The following is a 23,503-nucleotide window of genomic DNA, read 5'->3' as shown; positions in this document are numbered from 1 at the left end:
CACAAAGCCATGTATTCCATAATCCAAATGGTTGATGTACAACGTAAAAAGAAGCGGCCCCAACACGGACCCCTGTGGAACACCACTGGTAACCAGCAGCCAACCAGAATAGGATCCCTTTATTCCCACTCTCTGGTTCCTGCCGATCAGCCAACACCCTATCCATGTATGTAACTTTCCCGTAATTCCATGGGCTCTTGTTAAGCAGCCTCATGTGTGGCACCTTGTCAAAGGTCTTCTGAAAATCCAAATGTACAACATCCACTGTACCTCCCTTGTCTAGCCTACTTGTAATTTCCTCAAAAAATTGCAATAGGTTTGTCAGGCAGGATTTTCCTTTAAGGAAACCATGCTGAGTTCTGCCTATCTTGTCATATGCCTCCAGGTACTCTGTAACCTCATCCTTGACAATCAACTCCAACAACTTCCCAACCACCCATATCAAGCTAACAGGTCTATAATTTCTTTTTTGCTTCCTTGCCCCCTTCTTAAATAATGGAGTGATATTTGCAATCTTCCAGTCCTCCGGAACCATGCCAGAATCTATCGACTTTTGAAAGATCATTGCTAATGCCTCCGCAATCTCCACAGCTACTTCCTTCAGAACACGAGGGTGCATTCCATCTGGTTCGGGAGATTTATCTACCTTTAGACTATTCAGCTTCCTGAGTACTTTCTCTGTCGTAATTGTGACTGCGCGCACTTCTCTTCCCTGCCACCCTTAAGTGTCCGGTATACTGTTGATGTCTTCCTCAGTGAAGACTGATGCAAAATACTCGTTCAGTTCCTCTGCCATCTCCTTATCTCCCATTACAATTTCTTCAGCATCATTTTCTATCGGTGCTATATCTACTCTCGCCTGTCTTTTACTCTTTATATACTTGAAAAAGCTTTTAGTATCCTCTTTGATATTATTTGCTAGTTTCCTTTCATAGTTCATCTTTTCCCTCTTAATGACCTTCTTAGTTTCCTTTTGTATGCTTTTAAAAACTTCCCAATCCTCTGTCTTCCCACTAATTTTTGCTTCCTTGTATGCCCTCTCCTTTGCTTTAACTTTGACTTCTCTTGTCAGCCACGGTTGCATCCTTTTCCAATTCGAAAATTTCTTCTTTTTTGGAATATACCTGTCTTGCACCTTCCTCACTTCTCGCATAAACTCCAGCCACTGCTGCTCTGCCATCTTTCCCGCCAGTGTCCCTTTCCAGTCAACTTTGGCCAGTTCCTCTCTCATGCCACTGTAATTTCCTTTACTCCACTGGAATACCGACACATCAGATTTCAGCTTCTCTTTTTCAAATTTCACAGTGAATTCAATCCGTGTATCCTTGGATGTTCTGGCCCCATCACCTGCCTGTCTTTCCTGACATCTTTACTGCTCACTATCTTAGATTTATTTCTGTTTTCCCCTTCCTCCGCTCTATCATTCTGGTTCCCATCCCCCTGCCAAATTAGTTTAAACCGTCCCTAACAGCTCTATTAAACCTTCCCACCAGGCTATTGGTCCCCTTTGGGTTCAGGTGTAACCCATCCATTTTGAACAGGTCATACTTCCCCCAGAAGAGATCACAATGATCCAATAACCTGGAATCTGCTTGATGCTGAAAAGGCCTTTGACTCAGCACGATGGGAATATCTCTTCTTGGTACTTAAGCAGTTTGGCTTTAATAATCAGGTAGTTGGATGTCTGAAATCTTTATATTCTTCCCCTACAGCCAGAATATAAATAAATGGGAATTTATCTAAAACAATATTTCTTGAAAGGGGATGTCGACAAGGGTGCCCCCTAAGCCCCACTTTTTATCGAGCCATTGGCCCAGGCAATTAAAGAAGACAAGATTATAACAGGTGTACTGATCAGAGATATAGAATATAAGATTTGTTTATATGCGGATGACATTCTCGTGACTCTTACCAAACCCAATGCAAGTTTGCCTAAATTATTATCCCTGCTGAAAGAATTTGGTTCTTACTCTGGCTATAAATGAAATTTACATAAAATCCAAACTTTAAATTTTAATTACGAACCACAAGAAAACATTTACAGAATGAGTAAATTCAAACGGAAAGGTAATATTATTAAATACCTTGGAGTGCAAATACCTGAAGACTCGTCTACTATCTACGAACATGATTATATTCCCATAACAGCTGATATTAACGTAAATTTAAATAGATGCTCATTGCTGCCAATGAATATGTATAACCGAATAGAAGCCATAAAGATGAATGTATTACTTAGATTGCTCTTTCTTTTTCAATCATTGCCTGTTGAAGTACCTTTTAAGCAATTTAATGTATGGAAAAGAATGATTTAGTCATAGTCATAGTCATACTTTATTAATCCCGGGGGAAATTGGTTTTCGTTACAGTTGCTCCATAAATAATAAATAGTAATAGAACCATAAATAGTTAAATAGTAATATGTAAATTATGCCAGTAAATTATGAAATAAGTCCAGGACCAGCCTATTGGCTCAGGGTGTCTGACCCTCCAAGGGAGGAGTTGTAAAGTTTGATGGCCACAGGCAGGAATGACTTCCTATGATGCTCTGTGTTGCATCTCGGTGGAATGAGTCTCTGGCTGAATGTACTCCTGCGCCCACCCAGTACATTATGTAGTGGATGGGAGACATTGACCAAGATGGCTTGCAACTTGGACAGCATCCTCTTTTCAGACACCACTGTCAGAGAGTCCAGTTCCATCCCCACAACATCACTGGCCTTATGAATGAGTTTGTTGATTCTGTTGGTGTCTGCTACCCTCAGCCTGCTGCCCCAGCACACAACTGCAAACATGATAGCACTGGCCACCACAGACTCGTAGAACATCCTCAGCATCGTCCGACAGATGTTAAAGGACCTCAGTCTCCTCAGGAAATAGAGACGGCTCTGATCCTTCTTGTAGACAGCCTCAGTGTTCTTTGACCAGTCCAGTTTATTGTCAATTCGTATCCCCAGGTATTTGGGGAAAACAGAAGCCAATTAGATTTCAGACATTACAGCTGCTAAAGGATAAAGGAGGGTTTGCTGTGTCTTGTTTTGAAGACTATTATAGAGCAGCAGATCTGCGCAGTCTGGTCTGTTGGTGTGACCCTAATTGTGAGGCAAAGGGGAAGGATTTAGGACAAAGTCTAATAAATATCCCTCTCCAATCTTTACTGGGGGATAAAACACTCCAAAAGAAACATTTACGTAAACTGACTAAGTGGACAATAATCCCTCTACACATCAGGTGTAAAGAATTTGAAGACCCAAAATTTGAAAGAAATATAAGAATATTACGTTGGGTGGCACATGACACAGAATTCCTTCCAGCACAATTGGATGGTAGATTTACACATTGGACAAGTAAGGGAATCACCTCATACTGTACAATATCCTCCATTAAGGGTTTAGAGTCCTTTCAACAACTCACAGAAACGTATCACTTAGAGAAACAAGACCTCTTTAGATATCTTCAACTAAGACAATATTTTAATAATAATATTAAAACTATTGGAGAGAAAGGGTTAAGTCTGATTAATATATTCATTGATGTGTATAAGAGGTAATATTAAAAAGAAACTGATAACCAGGATTCACTTGATTTTACAATCTAACAGGGGTCTCTCCACAATGTATGTTAAATCAAAATGGGAGAAAGAAGCCAACATACAATTGACAGAAGATGATTCGTTAAACATATGCAGAACACATTCAACTACTTCAAGCTCAGGTCCGTGGAGGGAATTCACCTGGAAGAATACCTTAAGATTTTTCATAACGCCAAAAATAAAGTTACAAAGTAACAGACCTGAACAAGGTCAATGTTAGCTGATCATTTTTATATTTTCTGGGAGTGTCCAAAGATTTTGTCTTATTGGTTAGATGTGGTAACAGAGATAAGGCCAATAATCAAACCAGAGATTAATTTTGACTTTAACGTTATTTATTTGGGTAATGTACCACATGGGCTCAAAAAAACATGAAAGATAGTTGTTACAAATACTACTAGCAGCCAGTAAGAAAGCGATTACCAGGAAATGGCTAAGCAAAGAGTCTCCTACAGACCTAGAATGGATAGAAATAGTTCAAGAAATTTACGTTATGGAATGATTGACTTTCTCTCCGAGACATGCCACTAAAAAACTTGAAAGATACTGGGAAAATTTGGGCATTTTATTTGAGCCTGAAATGGCTTCTTCACTGTACATTTATTTCATTTGAAGAACTTTGTTTTATTTCTTCTTATGAGGGAACCTGCAGAATGGACTTTAGAGTTATGGATCTTAAGATCCCCTGAGACTTTGAAGGACAATTATGGACATAAGCATTTGGTTAACCTTGATACAGCAATGTAACCTATTTCGCTATTCATTTTTTCTATTATAAGATACAGATTTTACTTCACCTATGATGACCCTGTCTGTCTGTTTGTTTTTATCCTGTTTGTTCTGTTATTGGCAAAACAAAAAAATAAAGTTTTAAAAAAAATAAGAGAGGCAACCAAAACAGCAATAAGGAGAGAAAAGATGAAATATGAAGGTAAACTTGCCAATAATATAAAAGAGGATAGCAAAAGTTTTTCGGATATATAAAGAGTAAGAAGGAAGCAAGACTGGATTTTGGATCGTTGGAAAATGACACTGGAGAGCAAGTAATTAGGGACAAAGAAATGGCAAGTGAAATCAATATTTTGCATCAGTCTTTATTATAGAAGACACCAGCAATATGCTAGAATTTCAAGAACGTCAGAAGTACGTGCAGTTACTATTACAAAGGAGAAGTTGTTTGGGAAGCTTTAAGGTCTGAAAGTAGATAAGTCTCCTGGACCAGATGGATTGCACCCCAGGGTTCTGAAAGAGGTGGCTGAAGAGATTGTGGAGGCATTAGTAATGATCTCCCAAGAATCACTAGATTCTGGAATGTTTCTGTAGGACTGGGAAACTGCAAATGTCACTCTATTCTTTAAGAAGGCAGGGAGGCAGAAGACAGGAAAATACACGCCAGTTAGCCTGTCTTCAGTGGTTGAGAAGATGCTGGAGTCCATTATTAAGGATGAGGTTTCAATGTACTTGGTGGTACATAATAAAATAGGGGAAATCTTGCCTGTTGGAATTCTTTGTGGAAATAACAGACTGAATAGACAAATGAGAGTCAGTGGATATTATCTACTTGGATTTTCAGAAGGCCTTTGACAAGGTGCCACATGTGAAGCTGCTAAACTAGATAACAGGCAATGGTGTTATAGTAAAGATACTATCATGGATAGAAGATTGGCTGACTGGTAGGTGATGAGTGGGAATAAAGGGGGCCTGTTCTGGTTGGCTGGCAGTGACTAGTGGTGTTCCACTCGGGTGGGTGTTGGGGCTGCTTCTTCACATGTTAAATGTTGATGGAATTGATGGCTTTGTGGACAAGTTTGCTGACAATACAAAGATATGTGGAGGGCAGGTAGTTTTGAGGAAACAGGGAATCTGCAGAAGGTCTTAGACAGATTAGGAGAAAGGGTAAAGAAGTGGGAGATGGCAGGGAAATGTATGGTCATGCACTTTGGTAGTTGCTTATTTTCTACATGGGGTGAAAATTCAGAAATCAGAGGTGCAAAGGACTTGGGAGTCCTAGTACAGGATTACCTAAAGGTTCAGTTGTTGGTAAGGAAGGCAAATGCAATGTTAGCATTCATTTTGAGAGGCCTAGAATATAAAAGCAAGGATGTGATGCTGAGTCTTTATAAGGCATTGGTCAGACCACACTTGGAGTATTGTGAACAATTTTGGGCCCCTTATCTATGAAAGGATTTTCTGGCTTTGGACAGGGTCCAGATGAGGTTCACAAGAATTATCCCTCAAATGGAAGGGTGTATGTATGAGGAATGTTTGATGGATCTGGACCTGTACTCACTCAAAATTAGAAGAATGCAGTGGGGGAATCTCATTGAAACCTATCAAATGTTGATAGGCCTGGATAGAGTAGACATAGGGAGGGAATCTGGGACCAGTGTGTATAACTTCAGAATAGAAGGATGTCCTTTAGAACAGATAAAGAGGGAATTCTTTAGCCAGAGGGTGGTAGTCCATGAAATTCATTGCCACGGATGGTTGTGGTGGCCAAGTCGTTGGATATATTTAAGGCAAGGTTGGACAGATTCTTGATTAGGAAGGCTGTCAAATGTTATAGGGAAAAGGCAGGAGAATGTGGATGTCAGGGATAATAAATCAGTCATGATTGAATGGCAGAGCATTCTCAATGGACCAAATGGCCTATTTCTGCTCTTTTGTCTTATGGTCTCTCTTTACAGCTCACATTCCTATCACCAGTGTGAGAATTACTGCTGAGGGAGACTGAACCAGTGTCATTGCTCAGTTTCCCTGATCTCAGGCTCCTGCAACCCCTGTGCCCTCTGTAGTCTTCCTACCTCTGGTTTCTTCATGCAGCCTGAGCTGTATCTGAGGGATTTTCTTTCCATTTTCGTACCACAGCACCAGGGTAGTTCTCAGTGTGAATGGTGTTCACCCACCTTGCCCCTCTGATTTCCTGGTGGCACAGATGGGCTTCCTTGGTCACCACTCGTGTGGGTGAATGTCTTCCCTGGATATGGCAAGGTTATTTCTAGAACATACTGCATAATGGGGCCGATCCTGGAGGAGACACCATAGGATGTCACAAAGTCAGAGCATGGAAATGGGTCCTTCAGGCTAACTTATCTTTACTAACGAAGATGCCCATCTCAACTAGTCCTATTTGCTTGCATTTGGCCTATATTCTTCTAAACCTTTCCTACCTGCGTAGCTGGCCAAGTTTTCTTTTAAATGTTGCTATTGTACCTATCTCAACTACTTCCTCTGACAGCTCATTCCATACATTGGTTACCATATAGGTGGAAAATGTCCCTAAGGTTCCTATTAAATCTCCTCTCTCACCTTAAATATATGCCCTCGAGTACTTGAATCCCCAGCCCTGGGGGGAAAACAAACTGTGCATTCACCCCATCTATGTCTCTTGCTTGTGATTTTACACACCTCAATAAGGCCACTGCTCATTCTTCTATCCTGCATGGAATTAAATCCCAGTCTGCTTAATGTCTCTCCAGTACCAGCAAAATCCTCATTAAACTTTTACATTAGATTAGATTAGATTCAACTTTATTGTCATTGTGCCGAGTACAGATACAAAGCCAATGAAATGCAGTTAGCATCTGACCAGAAATGCAAAGAATAGTGTTATTTACAAAATAACTGCATATAAAAAGTGCTACAGCACACAAATATAAAAGTACTGAGACAGTACAATACGGATGCAATGCTGCTTAGCACTGTGATGTGAGGTTCAGCAGGGTCAGAGCCTCAGGGAAGAAACTCTTCCTGTGCCTGCTGGTGTGGGAGCGGAGGCTCCTGTAGTGCCTACCAGATGGGAGAAGAGTTAAAAAGTCCATTGTTAGGGTGAGATGCATCCTTGATAATGCTTTTCGCCCTGCCCAGGCAGCGTTTATGGTAGATGTTCTCAATGGTGGGCAATTGGGTGCTGATAATCTGCTGGGCAGTTTTCACCACACACTGGAGTGCTTTGCGGTCTGATACGGGACAATTGCCATACCACACTGAGGTGCAGTTGGTGAGTAATGCACTCTCCAGCTTAATGGCATCTTTCCTATTACAGAATGACCAGAGTGACCAAACCGGAACACATGTTCCAAATGTGTCCTCACCAACAATTAGTACAAATCCAACATAACACGCCCCCCCCCCCCCATGGCTTCTATATTCAATACCCTGACTGATGAAGGCCAGTGCTAAGAGCCTCTCCTTCACCCTGAAATGCCACCTTCATGGAACACAGCACCTGTACTGCTCTACAACACTCCCCCAGGCCCTACCATTCACTGTCAAAGTCTCTCTCCACAATCATTAACCAATGTTTCCAAGTCCCTCAATAAAAGTAAGTAGTAGACAGTGACAATGAGTCAAGGAAAATCTCTTTTCTCCCCTCTCATTCAGCCCTCAGCTACTTCACCATTGCTTGACACAACTATTGCATTACATCGATTGTCTTTGTGGCACAGCTAGCAAGTTGACAGCTACACAATAATAGGTTCACTCCTATCTGCCCATATGGAGTTTGTATGTTCTCCTGTAACACTGAGGATTTCCCCAGGTGCTCTGGTTCCCTCTCACATCCGGAAGATGTGCCAGTCAGTAAGTTAATTGGCCACTCTAAATTGGCCCTAGTGTATGGGTGAGGAGTAGTATTTGGGGGGAGTACTTGGGAATGTTGGGAGACTAAAATGGGATTGGTGTTAATGTGTAACTAATGCGAGCTGCCCTCACACAAGGGGTGGGCAGTCAGCATGGTGCAGACAGTGGGGACACCATCCCAGCCATTTCATATTAGCTCTGGACTGGCACACAGGAAGCCCTCTCCTGGAGAATCAGTAGTCAGTGAAGGTTTTCAGTCAGTGGAAGTCACAGTCATTGAGGGTTAAGGGTCAAGGATCAGTGATGGTAGTGGTCAGCCCACAAAGTGGGTGAGGCGAGGAGACCGACACCACCATTGGGTCTGTCTAAGGGTCAATGGGAAGTGTGACGAAAGTACACATAGACTAAGGTGTTAACTGTCCTGTGCTGGCACCAGTGGGATCAGCAGTTGGTCTACCACCTGTCTTCAGGAGAAAGAGAGATAAGGAAAACAATGGAGCAGCATTTGGAGATGTTAATGAAGAGACGGGAGAGCTTAACGGAAGGAGACAACGGTTTGAGAGCTGTCAAGACCGGCTCCTCTTTGAACCCTGAACTGTTTGAAGTGATGGACAGGTGATACCCCAGCAGGGGGATAAAAAGGGACAGGTTCACTAAGGCAAGACACACACGACACCACGAGGTAACGAGACCCTGGAAGCGGTGCGCCTCCCACAAGTCGGTGGGAATTTTGGAGGGCTGATCGCGGGACCAAGCCATAGGCGCACAGGGTGGAAAGGTACGATCGGCAGGAACCTGGTGTGTGTCTGCCCTTGCCTGGGTGCCAGGTTCACCGCAGAGAAACGATCGTATCTGGAAACGGAGGGGTCACAGTCGGTGACCTCAGAAGACATTACAAAGGGCTCACCCGAAAGCTGACTGCGAGGAATATCGAAGGTCTGTGTGGAAGCCGTTTTTTGAATATTCATTCGCTTTCTCTCTCTCTCTCTCCCATGGCAGTGATTACTGTGAACTGAATTGAACTCAATTGAACTGAACTTTGCGTCACTTTGACACTGGTCATTTACCCCTAGATGACGATAGAGCTCGATTGATCCTATTATCCTAGTGTATATGTGTGTTTATCATTGCTGAACTGTTGTATTCATTATCCTTTTGATTAGAGTACTGTGTTGCTTATTTCTTTAATAAAACCTTCTTAGTTCCAGTAATCCAGACTCCAACTGAGTGATCCATTTCTGCTGGTTTGGCAACCCAGTTACGGGGTACGTAACAGAAGAAATACTTGGAGAGGCCCCTCCCTCTCTGTTACTTAGGGTGGTGGGGGGAACATGACCCCACGTTTTGGTAAGTAGGTTTATTATTGTAGCATATATTATTGTAGGGTGAAAAGCTTTTAACTTGTGTTCTATAAATAAGTACATTGACACTATAGTGCACAATACGGTGTTGTATATGTGAGGAAAGTGCAGTGCGGGCAGACGGACAAGATGCAAGAGCCATAGCAAGGTAGATTAGAATGGAGATCGGGAGTTCATCTTTTAGTTTTATGAGTTCACGTGGCTGGTAACAGCAGGGTAGAATTTTCCATCCAGACACTACTTGCATGCTGTGAGAGTACCTGCCTCCACCACTCTCTTAGACTTTTTAGTTTCCAACCATCCTCTGGGTGAAATGATTGTTCAACATTGACAGACAAGGTGCAAATCAGCAACCATTTAATGCACTGTAAAGTCTGGAGGGCCCATTCCTCTCCCAGTGACCCAGGCGCTGGTCATGGAATCACTGGGCTCCCTGTCATCTCTATCTCTTCCAGCTAGGTATGGAGTGGCTGGCTTGGAGGTGAAGCCTCTTTGAGATGAACAGCCAGCTGACTCCCTACCCCCAGTTGTGGCCGAAGTGGGGTCACACCTGTACACCAGCCATCCCTGTTGTCCCTGGGGTGGAGGACAGACAAAGATGGTCCCCTCCCTTGAACACACCAGCAGAGGCCCAGCCCAGACATGTAACCTCAGCCACTGACTGAGGGAGGGATGTTGAAAGCCTTACTTGGGTGGTGTAAGGACAACGGCCACCAGTTATCTGCAGGAAGTTGATGCAAGTACATTTCCTGCCCTTGTGTTGGTCAAGAGCTACCTGTGCCGATCCTCAGCTCTCCTGGAAAAATACCCAGCTACAGAGGCATACAAAAGGGAAACAGGCCATTCAGCCCCATATATACATGCTGACCAGTGGGCACCCATCTGTATTAATCCTATGGTCTCGCACTTGACCCACAGCTGTCCATGTCCAGGTGATTCAAATGCTCATCCAGACACCTTTCATTCCAGCAGGGTGCTCGAGGCACCCCACCCATAGGTAGAGAGGTCCACATCAGATCTGCTTGAAATCTCTCACGCCTCACCCTAGATCTACATCCTCACTCCTGAAGTGAGATGGGTTATGTTGGAATTTAGAACATCACTGGAACCCCACTGGGATCCCCAGTCTTGCCAACTCTTGTACCATACTGGTCCAACCCCATCCCTCCAACCACTGTATGGCAAACCCAAGTCCAGAAAAAGTCCGAGTTCATCACAGGTGCAGCCCTTACAGCATCTTCAAGAGGCACTGCCTCCGTAAGGCAACATTTATCAATAAGGATCCTTACCATCTGGGTCCTGCCCTCTTCTCACTGCTACCGTCAGGCAGGAAATACAGAAACCTGAAGTCCCACACCACCCATCAGGTTCTGGGGCAGTGACTTTCCTATAACCATCAGATATTTGAACTGCCCTGAACAACACTAACCCTACCTCAGTAATGGAAAACTACAGACCTCTTCTTGCACTAGCAAGGACTGGTCTCCGTATTTCTTTCTTTTGCAATGTTGTTGTTTATAGTCTTTTTTTCTTTATTGTCTTATATAATTTATATTCTGTGCATTATCTGTGTGCTGTGATGCTGCTGCAAGCAAGTTTTTTATTGTACCTGTACCTCACTGAACCTTTGCAGTTGGCAATAAACCAGACTGGAGTCTCTGTCCTGTTTCTCTCTGTCTGAATCCTCCCCTGGAAGCTCTGCTCCTCCCACTGACTCACAGCTCACAGACATTCATTTTTTTTCGACAACTGCACTCTCCAGTTTGCTGGATTACGCCTCCAGCAATGTTGGCAGAGAAGTGAAACCCCAGAGTTGGTTTAATCCTGAACTGATCGCTTGTGACTCTTACTGAGAGTAGCTGCCTTCTGCTCCACCCGCGTGGGTCCTGAAATGACTGATGTGGTAAGTGTGGACTACAGGTGAGAAGGCAAGTGGCTGACAGGTAGTTTGAGACACAACAGAGGACAGCTGTTGCAATCTGGAGCAAGAAACAAACTGCTGGGGGAAGTCAGTGGTTCATGCAATATCTGTGGAAGGATATTTCCGGCAGAGACTGTCAGGACAGAGTGGAGGGGTGGAGAAAGAGATAAACGGTATAAACCATTGACAGCGAGGGGTGGGGCAGGGGCTGGTAGCTGACATGTGGAATCAGATGAGGAGTGGGTTGATTGGCAGATGGAGCCTGAAAGTGGAGGAGGAAACAGAGACCAGTGTAATGTTGAGTTATTGCCCATTCTCTCTGCTATTTAATTTTGGCCACTGTGTTCTTCTGTCCCAGAGGCTGAGGTCCTCAATACTGCTGCTTTGTGTTGAGCAGTCCCAGGCCAGGAATTGTCACAGGTCGTTGAGGATATGACACTGCTCAAGGAAGCTTTAGAATTACTTCCTTTGTCCTTCTGTAACACATCATCCGAGGGAACTAGTAGCAATACTCACCTCAGCACTCTCGTGCCTGCCTTGTAATTGAGTTGATCTACTCGAGAAGGAGGAAATGTCCCAGCTTCAGCTTCAAGTTTCAAAGTGTCCTGATCCATTCATGTGACCACCAATGTCTCCACATCCACAGAAGGCTAAGGAAATTTGGCATGTTTGAGTGTACATACCACCACGTTCAAGGATAGTTTCCATCTCACTGCTATCATGACTCTTGAACTGTTGAATTTTTGATATCTGTCTACCTCATGGTGGCCCTAGCACCCTTATCATCTACCTGCACTGCACTTTTTCTGCAACACTTTATTCTGCGTTCTGTTATTGCTTTTCACTTGTATCACCTTGGTGTACTTATGTATGGAATGATGGTATGTAAACAAGTTTTTCCATTATATCAAGTCATCACTTTTTATTGTCATTTCGACCATAACTGCTGGTACAGTACACAGTAAAAATGAGATGTTTTTCAGGGCCATGGTGCTACATGAACAATACAAAAACTACACTGAACTATGTAAAACAACACAAAACTACATTAGACTACAGACCTACGCAGGACTGCATAAAGTACACAGAATAGTGCAGGCATTACAATAAATGATAAACAAGACAATAGGCACAGTGCAGGGCAGTAGGGTGGTAGTCCGATGGCTTGAGGGAAAAACTGTTACATAAATAAACAGCTGTACTCCCGCCGAGTATTTCGTTGGAGTCGGATGTAGTCCAATTTAATGTCCATTGGAGAGCAGAATGTACAGTAGATATAACAATAATAATCTAGTTCCAGTCTAATCCTGTCACTAGTTTGAAGAATCTGACAGAAGCAGTGTTGGTAATAGTTGATGTTTAGCAGTCCCCTCTGTAAATTTCTCAATGCAGACGGGGTAAGGAACACTGCGCCCTGAGGATCATCTGCTGAGACCCTGATCTTCAGACACTCTTCCCGCCAGTCACTGGAAGGTTGTCCTGTGGATGGATGATGTCTGCCTTCAGTGAGAGGAGTCTCCTGGCATAGAAGTGATTCTTGTTGTCCTGATAAAAAATCTTGGCCTGAAATGTCATCTGTTTTCTTCCATTCCCATAGATGCTGCCTGACCTGCTGAGGTCCTCCAGTAGTTTGTGTGTGGCTCCCAATTCACTGTCTGCAGTCTCATGTCTGTTGTCATGGGTCTCAGTGATGGGTAGTGTTGTGCAGGGGGAGGGCAGGTTGATGAATGACCTTTGCCTTCCAGATGTTTAGTGAAGATCCTTCATCTCACTGCCTTAGCTGGAGGAGTGAGCCGTGGCGCTCCCCCCCCCCCGTGTGCTAAGCTCAATGACCCACCTTGGTTCCACGGCAGGGTAGGGGCATTTGGTGGTGAAGGTGAAACAACAGTTCAGAATTGAACTCAATGTGAAGCAGTAGTTCTACCAGCTGAGCCACCATGCCTCCCCAAAGTGGCAAGGTGCCAGAGAGCAGGAGAGGGTGCTCAGACACAACATCTGGGAAAATCTACAGCACAGAAACAGGCTACTTCAACCCATCTTGTCCTTCTACATTAGTCCTATTTGCCTACAAAGTACCCCTATCGCTCTTCACTTTTCCTATCCAAGTACCTGTTCAAAACCTTTTAAGCATAGTTGTATCCATCTCCTCCACTTCCCCACTCAGCTTGTTTCAGATATCCATCATCCTATGTGTGAAAAATGTGCCTTTCAGATCTTCTTTAAGTTTCAACATCAGGTTCGACTCCCCTGCTTAGAAAAAGATTCAGACTATCTATGCAACCTGTTCCCCTTATGATTTATATAAACCTCAGTCAGGGAAGGGAACAATTTAAATCACCCATCAGAACTGTTCCTGGTGGTCCGTGCTCACTGGTACAACGGTGACGGAACTGCCCCCTTCCTCCTGATCGAGTGTCATTAATCCTATCTCCACAGCAGCGGCTGACCGACTGAGTCTCTCCTCCATTAGCATCTTCCATTATTTCACTTTCCCTGCTGTATCTGAAGTGAGTTCCAAGGGAAGGTGTGTACAGGTAATGGTGCGGCCCAGAACTTACTACCTGTGTAATAATGAGAGGTGAAACAAGCTGTCCACCTCAATAGGACATGCCACCTTCACACCCCTCCCTGATCCTGCTGAGATCTCACATCCCTGTGTAAATCACCGATTAGTTAATGATTAATCATAAATTAATTACCAATTGGCCAATAGTTGGTCAATAATTAATCTCACCACAAACAGTGAAGACTGGTAGTTAACAGTGTAAGAACTGAGAGTAGAGTGACAACTGTTCCCTTATTTTCTCTCTCCAGCCCAGGGAACAAACATTTCAAGCAGCAAACAATCTGGTGGGAGGAACTTGAGGGGTTGAGCAGCGTCTGTGAAAAGAAGTCCCTCTAATGCCAGATTTTGATCTGACACATTGATAATTCCTTCTCCCCTCCCCTCTCCACCCCACCCCACATGCTGCTCAACTCATTGAGATTCTCCAGCAGATTATTTGTCATTCGCAGGTTAGATCATAAATCACTTCAATATTTCCTTAATTTTCCATTTTGTCATTATTTTCTCTCTTCCATAAGCTAACCTTCTTTCTCTTCCGAATGTTGAGGTTTCCAGCTGTTGAGTTGGAGAGTAGGTTGAGATAGCCTAGACAATCTACAACACTACCATTCACCCACTCCAAATTTCCCACTGTTCCTGCTCAGCAGCCTCTTCCAAACACCAGACACCTCACAAGGCAGCAGAGAAGACCTTGGGGAAGAGAAGAACGCCTGGAGTTCAGAGAAGGGACCCACTGTGAACAGCTTGCGTGTGGTTGTCAACCTGAGCAAAAAGATCACAGTCATTCTCCCTCTGCTGTTCGTTTCTTTCTCTTCACTATCTCCTGGATAATTTGGGCCAGTTCCTCTGAGGGGGGACACATCCCTCTTTCACCCCTTCCCCACCAGCCATGAAAATTTGCTTTTAGCAGCAGCACGATATATTACAAGACAAAGACAAGCAGGTTAACATATATACTAAAATTAACAAACTTATGCATAATTTACATAAATGCTGAAATAAGAATAACAAGACCGGTGTGAGATTGAGAGAGAGAAGTAATGTTGTCTGAGGTAGTGTTGGGTGGACGGTGGGGGGGGGGTTCAGGTTCTTGTATCAACTTGATGGCTGTGGGGAAGAAACTTGCTGAATTTTGTTCCTAGATCTTCTGCTTAATGGCATCATTGAGAGGAGGGTGTAGACTGTATGGTGAGAGACCCTGATCATGGGCATTGCTTCCTTTAGATGTCCGTGATAATGTGAAGAGCTGGACCCAGGATGGTAGTGGCTGGACCCACCGCTCTCTGCAGTCTCATGCGTTTCTGTGCATTGCAGTTCCTGTATTAGGTCATGATATGACCACTTAAAACATTTTCCACCATAGTCTGTACAATACACTCATTGACACAGAACAAGTGCTGGTAAATGGGATGAGTATAAATGGGTATTATGGTCATCAGATATAGGAGCAGAGTTAGGCTGTTCAGCACATTGAGTCAAAGTGGATACAGTGGGAGAAAGGACTTGCGCCTGTACTGTGTGACTCTACACAGAACAGTGTGAGGGAGGATGGTTAGGGGGATGTGATCACCTCATACCCCAGCTCCTGGTGCAGTGACTCCAAAGCCAGGAGAGATGGAAGGGTTCCTGACACGGTCCCCTGCGTCTGAGTGTCTCACTCTCTGCAGCCCCTATACTCTACAGGGATTACTCTATCTGAAAGTGACAGGAAGACGAAATGTGTCAACCTGTGCTTGCAGAAGGAACTGTTGTCCAACACCAGCAACGAGACAATCTGTTCCTCTGAATTACTCAACACTCCTATCTTGAGGTTCCTCTATCTAAAGATAAACATTAGCTTTATTTGTCACATATACATCGAAATATCAAAGAACAGTGACATGTGTCATTTGTGCTGTATCAGCGACCAACACTGAAAGAGTTTGCTGGGGACAGTCGACAAGTGTCGCTACACTTCCAGTACCAACACAGCAGCTCACAACTTATTAACCATGTCTTTGGAATGTGGGAGGAAACCAGAACCCCCGGAAGAAATCCCTACAATCACGGGGAGAATGCACAGCACAAACTCCTTACAGACATGTCAGGAATCAAATTCCGGTTGCTGGTTCTGTAAAGTGTTACACTAGCAACTACTCTGCTATGTCACTGTTCTGTTGGCTAAGTGACTAGTAGATCATCCCTTCATGGTGTGGTCACCCAGAGAGACAGTCACCTGCTTGTACTGACTACAGTTTGGTGCTGGTGGAAGAGACTTGACAATTGAGGGGTTATTGACGACATCCATTGTTCCAGCGGCACTAGGAGAGGAGATACAGCCAGTGCTGAATCCTGAATGCTGGCCTCCCACACAATGAGAAAGCAGGTGGAGATAGAGGAGAGAGGAAGGGGGGGTGGCTATTGAGAGATGGGAAGGTGTTAGTGTCCAGAGGGGAACATGGAAATTCATCTCCAGCTACAGCTGTAGTTGGGTATTTTACTTGTCTTTGTTGCAAGAGGAATTGAGTGCAGCACAAAAGCCTGTTGGCTCCAGATACGTACTTCTTTGTAAGCGGTTCCTCGCGATCAAGGATTGTACAGGGTTCTGATGAGACTGTGCCTGGAATAGTGTCAGGATTCCCTATCCAAGGATGGAGATAACTGACCTATAAGTAGACAAGTAGCTGCTGTATCTGCATTAGTGTATAATTGTCAAATGTCCCAAGATAGAGTGAAAAGCTGTAGTCTGCATACCATTCATTCAGATAATTTGATACATTTCAAGGTACTGTAGTTAAGAGAAGACAGAATACAGAAGATCATGTTATAGTTACAGAGAAAGCACGGTGCAAGCAGACAGAAATGTGCGAGGGCTATGAGGAAGTAGAATGTCATGTTAAGAGTTCAGTTTTGAATGTGTGAGAGAGGTCCATTCAATAGTTTCCAGGGTAGGTGGAATCTGTACGAGCAGGATGAACTGAAACTGCTCCAATGTCCTCACTGGAAAGGGAGGGAATTAGAATCAGGTTTAATATTGCTAGCATATGTCATTAAATCTGTTGTTTTGCGGCAGCTGTACATTGCAATACACAATTTAAAAACTACAAATTACAAAGAACAATAGAAGTAGGGATGTATCACACCAGACAAGACCCAAGCTGCAGACTGCACAAGGTATCTGCTGAAAGCATCCAGCACGTATTAGCAGGATGGAAGATGCAGGGAGGGACAGCACACACTGAATGGCACAACCAAGTTGCAGGAATTGTGTCCAGGTAGATCTGCGCTGAGTATGGATTGGACACTCCCAAGTCCAAACAGTAATCACCCTAGAAGGTAGTGGAGAATAACAGAGCTAAGATCCTGTGGGCCTTCCAAACACAGATCAACCAGCCATAGTAATACTGCACAAGGAACAGAAGAAAGCAGCAAGGTTAAAGCCAGAGTAATCCTGGTGGTGATAGGAGCACTTGGGGCTGTGACACCTGGACTGGGAGAGTGCCTCCAACAAACCCCGGGAACAACGTCTGAGATCTCAGCCCAGAAGAGCACACTACGAGGATCAGCAAGGATACTGCGCCAAACTCTGAGGCTCCCAGGCCTCTGGTAGAGGACCCAAGAATGAGGGAAAAATACACATACGCATACTCATACCCATAAGGGGTGAGAAAATATATAGATATTGTGACGAGAGTGCACATGGAGTTGGGATGTTTGCTGGCCTGGGTTGGCGTCGGTGGCGTCGGCGGGTGGTCTGCCGCCTGCCCTCGGGGGAAGGGGAGGTGGGGGGCAGTGGAGCAGCGTCTGGAGATGTGTGGTGGGGGGGCGTGGGAGAGGGAGCTGTCTGGAGCGGCTCCCCCCTTTGAACCTTGGACTGTTTGGGGTGTGGACGGGCGATGCCCCAGCGGGGGGATGGGAAGGGACGGGTTCGCTAGGGCAGGACACACACGCCACCCGAGGTAACGAGACCCTAGAAGCGGTACGCCTCTCACGAGTCGGTGAGAAGTATCAGACAACGACCAGGGTGGAAAGGTACGATCAGCGGGAACCCGGTGTGTGTCCGCCCTTGCCTGGGTGCCGGGTTCACTGCAGAGGATCGACCGCATCTGGAGGAGGGGTCACAGTCGGTGACCTCAGGTGACATCACCAAGGACCCGCCCAAAAGCTGCTTGTGAGCCATCTCGCCGGACAGTGAGTGAAGCCGTGTCTGAATGATCAGTTGTTCCTGTTCTATCTCTCTCTTCCCCCACGTTGTCCATCGCCATGGCAATGATTACTGCGAACTGAACTTTCAGTCACTTTGAAATTTGGTCATTTACCCCTAGACAACGATAGAGCTTGATTGATGCTGTTATCTTAATTCTGTGCACATGAGTGGTTATCATTGCTGAACTGTTGCATTTATTATCCTTTCGATTACTGTGTTGCTTATTTCTTTAATAAAACTTTCTTAGTTCTAGTACTCCAGACTCCAACTGAGTGATCCATTTCTGCTGGTTTGGCAACCCAGTTATGGGGTACGTAACAATATATAAAATTAAATTAGTGCAAAAAGGAAGCAAAAAAAGAGAGGGAGTGTACAATAGATGTATCGTTCATTCAGAAATTTGATGGAGGAAGAGGAGAAGCTGTTTCTGAAACTAATGAGCAGGTGTACGTGTGGGGGTGAGGTATAGAAATAAAATGAAGCTGATGGATGGGCCCATAGCAGGACTGAAATGGTTTAACGCAAACAGCCTGACTGAGGTGACACAAGTATCTGGAACGTTAACACAAGAAAATCTGCAGATGCTGGAAATCCAAAGCAACACACAGACTGCAAAATACTGCAGGAACTCAGCAGGCTGGGCAGCATCTATGGAAAAGAGTACAGTCGACATTTTGGGCTGAGACCCTTCATCAGGACTGAGAAAAATAAGAAGTCAGAGCAAGAAGGTGCGGGAAAGAAAAGGAAGAGTTCAAGGGGGGAGGGGTGTAGTAAAGAGCTGGGAAGTTAAGGTGAAAGAGATAAAGGGCTGGAGAAGGGAGAATTTGATAGTAGAGGACTGAAGATCACAGAGGAAAGGGAAAGGGGAGGAGCACCAGAGGGAGTCGATGGGCAGGTAAAATGATCGGACAAAGTCAGCATGGATTTGTGAAAGGAAAATCATGTCTGACGAATCTCATAGAATTTTTTGAGGATGTAACTAGTAGAGTGGATAGGGGAGAACCAGTGGCTGTGGTATATTTGGATTTTCAAAAGGCTTTTGACAAGGTCCCACACAGGAGATTAGTGTGCAAACTTAAAGCACACGGTATTGGGGGTATGGTATTGATATGGATAGAGAATTGGTTAGCAGACAGGAAGCAAAGAGTGGGAATAAACGGGACCTTTTCAGAATGGCAGGCAGTGACTAGTGGGGTACCGCAAGGCTCAGTGCTGGGACCCCAGTTGTTTACAATATATATTAATGACTTGGATGAGGGAATTAAATGCAGCATCTCCAAGTCTGCGGATGACACGAAGCTGGGTGGCAGTGTTAGCTGTGAGGAGGATGCTAAGAGGATGCAGGGTGACTTGGATAGGTTGGGTGAGTGGGCAAATTCATGGCAGATGCAATTTAATGTGGATAAATGTGAAGTTATCCACTTTGGTGGCAAAAATAGGAAGACAGATTATTATCTGAATGGTGGCCGATTAGGAAAAGGGGAGGTGCAACGAGACCTGGGTGTCATTATACACCAGTCATTGAAAGTGGGCATGCAGGTACAGCAGGCGGTGAAAAAGGCGAATGGTATGCTGGCATTTATAGCGAGAGGATTCGAGTACAGGAGCAGGGAGGTACTACTGCAGTTGTACAAGGCCTTGGTGAGACCACACCTGGAGTATTGTGTGCAGTTTTGGTCCCCTAATCTGAGGAAAGACATCTTTGCCACAGAGGGAGTACAAAGAAAGTTCACCAGATTGATTCCTGGGATGGCAGGACTTTCATATGAAGAAAGACTGGATGAACTAGGCTTGTACTCGTTGGAATTTAGAAGACTGAGGGGGGATCTGATTGAAACGTATAAGATCCTAAAGAGATTGGACAGGCTAGATGCAGGAAGATTGTTCCCGATGTTGGGGAAGTCCAGAACGAGGGGTCACAGTTTGAGGATAGAGGGGAAGCCTTTTAGGACCGAGATTAGGAAAACCTTCTTCACACAGAGAGTGGTGAATCTATGGAATTCTCTGCCACAGGAAACAGTTGAGGCCAGTTCATTGGCTATATTTAAGAGGGAGTTAGATATGGCCCTTGTGGCTACGGGGGTCAGGGGGTATGGAGGGAAGGCTGGGGCGGGGTTCTGAGTTGGAGGATCAGCCATGATCATAATAAATGGCGGTGCAGGCTGGAAGGGCCGAATGGCCTACTCCTGCACCTATTTTCTATGTTTCTATGTCATGATGGGCAGATATGGCGAGAGAGGGAAATGGGAATGGTGAAGGGGGGCAAATACCGGAAGTTCGAGGAATCGATGTTCATGCCATCAGGCTGGAGGCTACCCAGACGGAATATAAAGTGTTGCTCCTCCAACCTGAGTGTGGGCTCATCTTTACAGTAGAGGAGGCCGTGGACTGACATGTCAGAATGAATGGGTGGCTGCCAGGAGATCTCGCTTTTTCCGGCAGATGGAGCGTAGCTGCTTGGCAAAGCAGTCTCCTAATCTACATCAGGTCTCACTGATATGCAGAAGGCTAGACTGGGAGCACCAGGAACAGTAGATGACCCCAACAGACTCACAGGTGAAGTGTCGCCTCACCTAGAAGGACTGTTCGGGGCCCTGAGTAGTAGTAAGGGAAGAGGTGTAGGGGCAGATGTGGTACTTATTCCGCTTGCAAAGATAAGTACCAGGAGGGAGATCAGTGGGGAGGGACGAATGGACAAGAGAATGCTCCCTGAGGGAAGTGGAAAGTTGGGGGGGGGTGGGGGAGGGAAAGATGTACTTGGTGGGATCCCGTTGGAGATGGCAGAAGTTACAGTGAATTATGTGCTGGATGTAGAGGCTAGTGGGGTGGTAGGTGAGGACAAGAGGAACCCCATACCTGGTGGGAGGATGGGGTGAGGGTAGACGTGCGTGAAGTGAAAAAGATGCAGGTGAAGGCTGATGGTGGAGGAAGGAAAGCTTTCTTTGAAGGAAGAGGACATCTCATTAGTTCTGGAATGAAAAACCTCATCCTAAGAGCAGATGTGGCTGAGACAGAGGAACTGAGAGAAAGTGATGGTACTTTTACAAGTGACTGGGTGGGAAGAGGTACAGTCCAGGTAGCTGTGGGAATCTGATCAATACATGGAGACTATTATATTCTTGCAATTAATTTAGAGCTGATTGAGAAAGAACAGGACCGGCAACTCAGCAAGACAAGGCATAAAAGTTTTGGGCGTGATGTGATCGAGGAGGGGGCTTTGGAATATTGAACAAGGAGACCATCACTGCAGCAAAGAAAAAGGTACAAGAAAAATAGGGTTGTGATAGAAAGGAATTCTAATTTCCCCAGTATAGACTGGGATTACTTTACTGTGAGAGCATTACTTGGGGTCAAATGAAAATGCGTCCAAGAGAACTTTTTGTGTCAGAATGGAGATGGGGCACTGCTGGGCCTCTCCTAAGGGAATGGAAGTCTTTTAAATGTGACATAGCGGAGTTCAAGGCCAATATCTTCCCATGAGGATGAAGGCTATGGATAGCAATTCCAAAGATGCTGAATCTCAAGGGATATTGTAGATCTGATGAAGGGAGGAACAGTATATTATACACATGGGCAAAACAGACCAGGCCCATCCCTATCTATATTATGGGAGTACTTAAAAAATTACCAGGGATACAAAATATCACGAGCAAGTAAGAGTAAGGAAAAATCCAAAGAAATTTATATACCCAGTGCCCTAACCTGTTAAGGCAAGTGAGCTGTAAACCTACTTTTCACCCCCGTGGTCACTTTAGTGAACTATGGACTTGTATGCCAAGATCTCCCTGTACCTTGGTGCTTTTGAAGATTCTGCCATTAACTGGTTACTTTCCCTTATATTTGACCTCCCCAAGTGCGACACGTTATACTTGCCCAGATTAAACTGCTCTTCCATTTCTCTACCCACAACTGCAGCAGATTTATATCCTATTGTATCCTTTAACAACCTACGTCACTAATCTTTGAGTCATCTGCAAACCTACCAATCAGTGTATTTGCATGATTATGCAAAATGTTTATATCTTAACAATCACGTGTGGTTGGGAGAACTGTGATTGCCTGTGACATATTAACGTGATAAGACCTTCCTTTGTCTACCCCTCCTCACGCTCTTCTCTCTCCACTAGTCTATCCCCCCACTATGTCTCTGACTTCTGCTCTCTCCCTCACCTCTCTTCCCACTCTCCCCATCCCTACTCTTCCTCCTTCGTACTCTCTTCCCTTTCCTTTCTCCTTCTCGTCTTCCACCCCTCTCGTTTAATTATTTGGTTAAACTCTCGTCAATCTCTCGCGCGAGGGCGGTGAACTTTTACGTCAACCTCTCTCTATCCACCAACTATGTTTACCCTTAAACTTTGCACTGTCATTCTCTTTGGTTGTGACTCAGTGCTGCAACCAATCCGGACGTAATTATTCCAATCCAGGGATAAAATCCAAACTTTATCTCTGCGCTAGTATTCTGTAGCTTTAGTCCCTGCAATTTCCTTTTCCCTATTTTGGGTCTTTGTGCTTGACTGTGCAAAGCTCATCCGATCCCCATTGTCACATACTTCTTCATTAGAACCAGTGGTAATTATTTACAGTTTCCCGACGGGGATTTGGTCAATGCAGAATCAAACTGTTATTTCCTGAAGATTTCAAGCGCGGAAGAGGTCACGGGGACCTCTTTCGCAACTGGGAGCTGGAAAGTTATTGATTGATTTATTGTATATAATTTATTTTTGAATAAAGTATATTTTGAAATTTAGAAAAATTTCCAACCCCAAGCTGATCTGTAGCAGGTGGAAACTCTCCTCCGTCGGTCATCCCAATTCTAAACCCCCATTTCTTTTCAAATATATGAAAATATGTCGATGGTGGAGATCAGAAATATGTATTAAAAAGACCATTAGGAACACCCAGTGTGTTAGACCGCTTCTATCTACGGTGAGAGAAACAATTAATATTTAAGGTGTAAGACCCTTCGTCAAGACCGTCTCCAGCATGAAAAGCTGACAGTTCCTCTCCACAGAATCTCTCTCTCCCTCCCCCGCCCCCAGCCCAGTAATGTGACCTCTTTCATAACCTGCAGTTGTCAAATAACTGCACTCTGACACATCGTCTCGCCGTCTATGTCCACGAGCGTCGCACCAACTGAAATCGATCACAAATCCCAGACCCTCTCCAAGAGTCCGGGTAGCCTGCCTTAGCGTGGAGCAATATCCGGACAGAACCGGGATACAAGATGTGGGTCGGTATCCGGAGTGCGGACAGAACCGTAGTCCGGGGTCAGTGGTAAGGACAGAACGGGGTCCAG

The 23,503-nt window shown here is 44.7% G+C and overlaps 1 protein-coding gene across 4 annotated transcripts in view; it reads left to right on the top strand.

Moving 5' to 3' along the window:
* The first annotated feature begins 11,301 nt into the window (after positions 1-11,301).
* Positions 11,302-23,503, top strand: part of LOC134342444 (toll-like receptor 5) — a 31,159-nt gene continuing 18,957 nt past the window's right edge. Inside the window, exon 1 of one of the 4 annotated variants that reach the window (XM_063040577.1) lies at positions 11,302-11,437. In XM_063040577.1, the coding sequence (XP_062896647.1) occupies positions 11,426-11,437 (12 nt within the window). In that variant the 5' untranslated portion in view covers positions 11,302-11,425. Of the gene's footprint in view, positions 11,438-23,296; positions 23,482-23,503 lie in introns of those variants that run through there. The other 3 variants (XM_063040578.1, XM_063040579.1, XM_063040580.1) reach the window with 3 other exon arrangements.

The sequence above is a fragment of the Mobula hypostoma genome, chromosome 2, assembly GCF_963921235.1.
Source record: "Mobula hypostoma chromosome 2, sMobHyp1.1, whole genome shotgun sequence".
NCBI lineage: Eukaryota > Metazoa > Chordata > Chondrichthyes > Myliobatiformes > Myliobatidae > Mobula > Mobula hypostoma.
This window is presented reverse-complemented; position numbering and strand designations above follow the sequence as displayed.